We start from the raw sequence: 7777 nt of genomic DNA, 5'->3' as shown, positions 1-7777 counted from the left end.
CTTCAAAATACACTGAACTGGCCTTGTATATGATAACAGCTGCAAGGATTATATATTATTGTTGGTTGCACAATCAGCCAGATGTTTAGACTGGATTTGGTATTTTTATCCACCTATTGTGTTCTTCCCAAGGACCTGGGATAGGCAGATGTTGTTGTTTGATGGTGTTAAAAGATATTGTTGCAGTATGTAAGCTGTTCTAAGTAAAGCTGCCTTTTGCAACTGACTGATGATTTTGTCAATGCCAAGGGTGTTCAAGTGGTACCCCAGTTGTTTTGGAATTGCACCCAAGGCACCTATTACTATTGGTACTATCTTTGTTTTCTTTTGCCATAGTTGTTCTATTTCTATTTGCAGGTCTTTGTATTTTGTGATTCTCTCCAGTTCTTTCTCTTCTGTTCTGCTGTCTTCAGGAATTGTAATGTCCATTATCCAGACTTTTTTGTCTTTCTGATCAACAATTGTTAAGGCTGGGGTGTTATGTGGCAGGTGCTTGTCTGTTTGAATTCTAAAGTCCCAGAGCACTTTAGCTTTTTCATTTTCTATTACTTTGTCTGTTTTGTAGTCCCACCAGTTATCGCTTGCAGGCAAATGGTATTTCTTGCAGGCATTCCAATCATCATTGTTGCTACTTTGTCATGCTGTTGTTTGTAGTCAGTCTGTGCAATCTTCTTGCAACAGCTAATTAGATGGTCCACTGTTTCTTCAGCTTCTTTGCAGAGGTGGCATTTGCTATCTGTTGCTGTCTCCTCAATTCTGGCTTTATATGCATTTGTTTTTAAGGCTTGGTCTTGTACAGCCAGATTAGCCCCTCTGTCTCTTTCTTCAACTTTCCTGCTCTTAGCCATTGCCAAGTTTTGTTGTTATCTGCTTTGCCTGCTAGTTTTTTGTGTATTGGCCATGTAATAATTTGCTTTGCCATGTCTCTTTTCTATTCTTCATTTGATCTCTCTTGTAGACCAGTTTGGTCTCTTTTGTATTCAGTAAGCCTTCATGGTATACTAGCTTCAGTGCATCTTCTTCACTGTCTGTCAAATATTCTTCCAGTGCCCTTTTTTCTTCTTCAACTGTCTGGTGTTCTTGTAACATTCCATGCTGACCTATGCTCCTTGGTAAGTAGAGTCTGTCAACATTGCTGCATTATTATTCTTATTGTTGGTTGCACAGCCAGATTTTAGACTGGATTTGGCATTTTTATCCATCTGTCAAGTCCTTCCCAAGGACCTGGGATAGGCAGATGTTGTTGTTTGATGGTATTAAAAGTATAGTTGCAGGATGTAAACTGTTCAGAGTAAAGCTGCCTATTATCATCATCATCTTCCCTCCTATTTATTTATTTATATACTCAAGACAGTGAACACGCCTAATGTTCCTGCCTCCTATTTTCCCCACAAAAACTCTATGAGGTAGATTGGGCTGAGAGAGAGTGCCTGGCCCAAAGTCACCCACTCAGTTTTCATACCTAATGGAGGCCTAGAACTCAGAGTTTCCTGATTTCTAGCCCAGCACCTTAACCATTATGCCAAACTGGCTGTTTATTCTATTCTATTCTATTCTATTCTATTCTATTCTATTCTATTCTATTCTATTCTATTCTATTCTATTCTATTCTATTCTATTCTATTCTATTCTATTCTACTCTATTCTACTCTACTCTACTCTATATACATATATCGTAATACATATTATATAGAAATATAAATATATAATATAGAAATATAAATATTTATATTATATTTACATACATTTATTTATATGTGCAATAAAGAAAGGATCTCTGATACCCTCTGTAGAAAAATGGTTAATTAAACTGTGCAAATATGCTTTGATGTCTAGAATAACTTCATATCTAAAAACTAAGTCTGATGTACAATTTAATCTTATTTGGAAACCATTTTTGGACTACAATTCTGCACATGGAATTATGCTGTCCCCAAATTTGGATTCTAGAGTTTATAATTTAATCAGACACAGTTCACATCTTATTCACAGTATTCTATTAATGTATTGTTTGCTATTTACAGCTTTTTTTCTCTTATTGATTTTAATTGTGTTAACCATATATTTTTATACTATAAAATAGAATGTTTTAGAATAAGACCTTGAAGACCATTGGCATTGACAAAATCACCATCAGTCAATTGCAAAAGGCAGCTTTACTTGGAACAACTTATATCCTGCGACGATACCTTTAACACCATCAAACAATAACATCTGCCTATCCCAGGTCTTGGGAAGGACTCAATAGGTGGATAAAAATGCCAAATCCAGTCTAAATATCTGGCTGCCTACCATTCTGTGGTAGCTTCCCATCCTAACACTAACCAGTCTCATTCCTGCTTAGCTTGAGCCCAGACAACATCAGACAACTTTCATTACCACATCTATTGAGTTCTTGAGGTATTTCATTTAAATTGCCAAATCATATTAAGGAAAAAAAAGCCAAATTAATTGCAACTGCAATGTTGTACAAACATGTATATGATAATGTCACAAACAGCAAGTGATTACTGAATATGACATAATTGAACATCTTTTTCATACCAGTTTCAAGAGTAGCCTCTAGAAGTAGTAGTAGGAATAATAACAGTAGCAATAACTTTGCTCAGACTGATAGTTTAATTTTTCAAAACAAACAGTATAAGACAAATATCCAAAATGTCAGAAAACAATTTCAAATATTTTCATTATATGCCAGGACCCAATTTTAAAGATAGAATAATATTCATAGTCAAGACAGAACCACATATAAAGATTTCAAGTCAGCAGCAATAATATATGCCAATGAATGTATATAAAACTAAGCACTTCCAACCAATAAATCACGTAGCATTTCATTTCATTGTATTAAATTAAGGACATAGTGATACAGCTTTTCAGTGAATGCTTCTGATGAAAACTTTTCTAAAACTCTGATTCTCCCAGCAGCTCCCATTGTCCTCTTTAAATTAGGATCTTTTATAAATTTCTCCATGGCTTCTGAAAACTGGGTTGGAAGAGGATCACACAAAAAACCTGTTTGATTATTTACAACTGATTCCACAGGTCCTCCTGAATTTACGGCAATAACTGGGCACTTCATGTACATAGCCTCTAAGGGAACTATACCAAAGTGTTCATTACTTGGGGTATACAGGACACATATAGAATTGCTAAGAAGAGCTATCTTCTGCTCATCAGAAAATGATCTTAGAAACGTGATATGTTCATCAATCTGAAGTTTTGTAGTGAGTGCTTTCAATTCATCAAAGTATTCAACATTTTCATTAACTGCCACATCATAACCACCAGCTAAAACCAGATGAACTTCACTCCAGTTTTGAGCATCAAGTCTACCACGAAGATCATGTAATGCTTTCAAAGCCAAAATTAGATTTTTCTTCCTTTCATATCTATTGATGGAAAGAAACAAGAATTTCTTCCTGTAGGGAACTATGTTAGCAATATTTGCAGAAATAATGGTATCAAAGGTATTGACATTCAAAGAGGGGTAAAGGACCTCTGGATTTATGTGACACAAGGATTTGAAGGTGTGTTTGAAAATGTTTGCTGTGAAGTAACTGTTGACAAGAATACAGTCAGCCATGCCAGTTGTATACTCTTCTAACCAATCCAGTGGAGCTCTGTAGATGCGTTTAAGCAATGATTTCCTCTTAGTCAAAAGCTGATCAGGAAAGTGACAGTAAAACAAAACCTTCTTATGAGTCCGGGCTAGACGTAGAATTGGAATGCATGCAGACACCTAGAGGGAGAAGAAAAAAAATGGGTGGAAAGAGGATGTACAAAAAAAGTTAATGTGTTGAAAAAAAAAAAAACAGTGGTTAAGATTTTGTTTATTATGTGTTGCAGTTCTCTATCTTAAATTTTCAAAAGATTTCCCTCTTGATCATCTCCACAGTGGATATTTAATTCAAAATTGTTATCATTAATTTATTTGGTTTTCTCAGGAATGTCAGATAATATTATTAGCAATCCAAGGAATATAATTTTGTTCAGTAGTTTGTCTTTTCTGAGGTCAGAGAAAATCTGACTTTTGCATTTACATTAGAAGTAAATCTCAGCTAGTCTCCTTTGTTTATTTGAGACATTTCATATTTTGTCTAAATAGCCCCCCCCACCCCTGGCTTGGTGTAGGTGGTAATATTTGAAACCTTTCTTTTCCCTCAATAGGAAGAATATGTTTTATGTCAAGAAATGAAGGACAGAAAGAACCCTTTTGGTTACATTAAAATCCATGATTGGGCAATTATTTCTTTAGGACCTACTAAAACGTCCCAAAGAGCGAGCATGCATTTGAATTGCTTTTGAAAGTAACAGTCCCATTCCAGATATCCAATTATAATAACTTTCCAAAAAGGGAAAGATTGGTTTACAGACATACCTCCTCACAAATATACCCAGAGATATTCCACTAGAAAGATCTACAAGTTTTTTTTTTAAAATAGACAATCTAGTACAGGTTAAAGGTAGATAGTTCCATAATACTGAATATCAATCTAGAGAAAATACTCCTTAGCTCTTAATGGGTGATTTTACCTCTGCCATGGAGACAGACATGACATGATACAGTAATATACAGCGTTACATGAAACATCACATACCAGCACAATTACAATTATACTGGCAGCTGACTGTGGAATGGCAATATTTCAATAACATTAAATAGTTTGAGGGAATCCTCCCATAGAAGTGTTAGGAAAAAGCTACTGAAAACATATTACATATTGTTATGTATCACTGCTACTCTTTTAGTAGCAATGGATTTTAGCAAGTTAAAATAACATTGTAATGGAATGCTTTAAGCCTTCCGGGGAAGAAAAAAAATCCTAAGGAGATAAGATGGTGAATCTATGCAGGAAAGAGATTTGCCCTGAAAAGAAGACAAAGGGAAAGTCACTATATTTATTGACTGAAACAAATGTGTGCCAAATGGAGCCATCAACTTGTTGACCTACAGGTAGTCCTCCCTTAATAACCACAATAGGGACCAGAAAATTTGTTAAGTGGGTCGGTTGTTAAACGAGTTGTACCCAATTTTATGACCTTTTTTGCAGCGGTCATTAAGCAAATCACTATGGCCATTAAGCGAATTACATGGTCGTTAAACAAATCATGCAGTTCCCCATTGATTTTGCTTGCTGGAAGCTGGCTGGGAATGTCACAAATGGTGATCACATGACTCTGGGATGCTGCAACCACTGTACGTGCGAGCTGGTTGCCAAGTGCCTGGATCACGATCATGTGCCTGCGGGGGTTCTGCGATGGTTGTAAGTGTGAGGACCGGTTCTAAGTCCCTTTGTTCAGCGCTGCTGTAACTTCGAACGGTCACTAAATGAATGGTTGTCAAGTGAAGACTACCTGTACATTGTTTGTCAGGAGCACAGAACTTCCAAAATTTATCAGTTCCATTGACAATTATTATTATTCCATGTTGAGATACTGATATGGCAAACTACAGCTACAACCATACCATTATATGAAAATCTAGAAAGGAGCACAGCCAGGAAGTATCTATCTATCTTCGAAACCATAAGAAGTAATAGTACAACTCTTTTTTACATTAGTAAGACTCCCATCTTGCCTACTGGCACCATAAAGAATTTTTAAAGGATTTTGAACACCACACTTTAACAAGGAGCCAAACAAAAGAATGGCCACAAGAATAATCAGGGGACTGGAAAGAGTGAGAGAACTGTTATAACTTTGATAAAAAGAGTATGGATAGATCACTTATGAAGTATTTGAACAGATGTCCCAAAGGCAAGCTATAATATGTTCTTTAATATCTGAAGCTGCAGAACATGGAATAATGTCCTATAAATAATATTTATAGATCTCCTAGATTGGGGGGCTCTTCAGACATTCACTCACCTCGCAGCTTGACTACTACAAGGTGCTCGACATGGGGCTGCCCTTGAAGACCACCTAGACCAGCTTCAGCTGGTCTAGAATGCAGCGGCCTGAGCACTAATGGGCATGCCTCGGTATGCCCATGTAACACGTATTTTTTGCAAGCTGCACTGGTTGTTACTTATAAAACCCTTTTGCAATTCAAGATGCTGGTTGTTACTTATAAAACCCTCCATGGCACAGGGCCTGTTTACTTGAGGGACCTCCTGTCTCCCATAGCATCTGCCTGGCACCAGGGTTGGTGTGCTCCAGATTCCTTTGATTAAACAATGTCATCTATTGGTATCTCAGAAGTGGGCTTCTCTGTAGCAGTGCTTGCCCTCTGGAACAAGGTTCCCCCCAAGATCTGGATGGCTCCCTCTGCTGTTGTTCAAAAACGCTGTAGGGACCTGGCTTTTCACCCCAGCCTTTGTCGAGGGAAAGTGAGACCCCTCACTTCATCTCATTTGTTATCTTTTATCTTCTATGTTTTATTGATTTTGTAATTTTTTTTGTTGATTGTTGTGAGCCATCAGAGTTGTTGGGAGTTGGGTGGCATATAAATTAATAAATTATTAACATCTTATAGAATGGAATGCTAGTGAATACAGTGGAACGCTAGTGAAAGCTTCCTAACAATAGGAACAGCGGAATCAATTACCAACGGAGGTAGTGGGTCTTCATTGGATGTGTTCAAGCATATGGTGGACACCTTCTTAGGATGCTTTAAGTGGATCCTGAACTGAACGGTGGATTTCCCTCAGGCACCTAAACAGCTCCAATTTAATGCTTTCATGACCACTCCTTTGGCCCAATTCTGAGCTAGCAATTTTGGATCATGAACAGCAGTCTCACACTACAGGTGAAGCTAAAAAAAAACAACAAAAGTTCAAAGGCATATCATTTCTTTAAATAGGTGACTTTTCCTTAATGTGGAGTATGAACCAGTGAGAATCACTTCAATGTAATGTCAGAAATGTGACTTAATTGATTTCAATATGCCTTTTAAAAATAATCCTAAAATAGTAAACATAAAATTGTTTACAAGGTGAGAGAGTAGCATGCCCAAGTTACACCTGACTGGCCTAGAGCCTCAATTCTGACTGGATAGCACGAAGCCAAATTAGAAAAGGGAAAATCTGTTCCTTGCACTCTCTGAAGTAATGAACTTAATTACAGAGAGTTATGGGGGGGGGGGGCGGGGGAAGGCATAGCAGTCGTGCGCCCGTTTAAATATATTGTGACTTGCGAGTATTCAAAGATTTTGTATAAAATCGGTATTTTCAGAATGTAATGTAATAAAGGGGGGGGGGAGCTCAAGAACAGGCTATCCGAGCACGCGACACACCTGGTCACAAACAAAGACTTCGAACTCCTCTCCGCTAAGCAGCAGCACGTGCAAAGCCAGCCACATCATGCGCAGTACGGCGCAGAGCGCGAGGCCTCTTCCGAAGATGCTCCGCGGCAACCAGTCGCCCGCTATTCGTATGTCCAGCTGACGCGTCTCCGAGAAGCACCGCGAGGAATCGTAGCGCGGGGTCCAAATTTGCACACGACAGCCTCGTGCGCGGAGCGCTAGAGCCGCATCTATTATCAGCCTCTCTGCCCCACCGATGCCGAGATCCGGGTGCAGAAAAAAAACGGACGGTCCCTTTCGCCGCTCCTCGTCATTAGTCTTAGGCCCCGGAGCAGCCATGATGACGCCCCTTACCCCAAGCTTCCGCAGTACAGGGCACGGCTAGAACATACATATCCGGATCACTCAAATGGCCACCTCAGCCTTAGCTTTGTTCCTCTGAAAATAGAACCTAAAGCAGTGCCTGTTCCCTTTCACATTCACATAATAGAGTTAGGAAGGGACTATCAGGAACGATTTAAAAGAATTCAA

At 38.4% G+C, this 7777-nt stretch overlaps 1 protein-coding gene across 1 annotated transcript; it reads right to left on the bottom strand.

Annotated features, from left to right (window-relative positions):
* Positions 1-2600: 2600 nt before the first annotated feature.
* On the bottom strand, positions 2601-7719 carry ALG2 (ALG2 alpha-1,3/1,6-mannosyltransferase). The gene is made up of 2 exons (XM_007441360.4): positions 7238-7719; positions 2601-3742 (listed from the first exon to the last, which is right to left on the bottom strand). Exons 1-2 carry the CDS (start codon positions 7583-7585, stop codon positions 2840-2842), a joined length of 1251 nt encoding a protein of 416 aa, XP_007441422.1. The 5' UTR covers positions 7586-7719; the 3' UTR covers positions 2601-2839.
* Positions 7720-7777: the final 58 nt, after the last annotated feature.

This window comes from Python bivittatus, unplaced genomic scaffold (genome assembly GCF_059951505.1).
Source record: "Python bivittatus isolate LINGU-HERP-01145 unplaced genomic scaffold, Pbiv_v1 ctg000610_np1212, whole genome shotgun sequence".
NCBI classification, from domain to species: domain Eukaryota; kingdom Metazoa; phylum Chordata; class Lepidosauria; order Squamata; family Pythonidae; genus Python; species Python bivittatus.
This window is presented reverse-complemented; position numbering and strand designations above follow the sequence as displayed.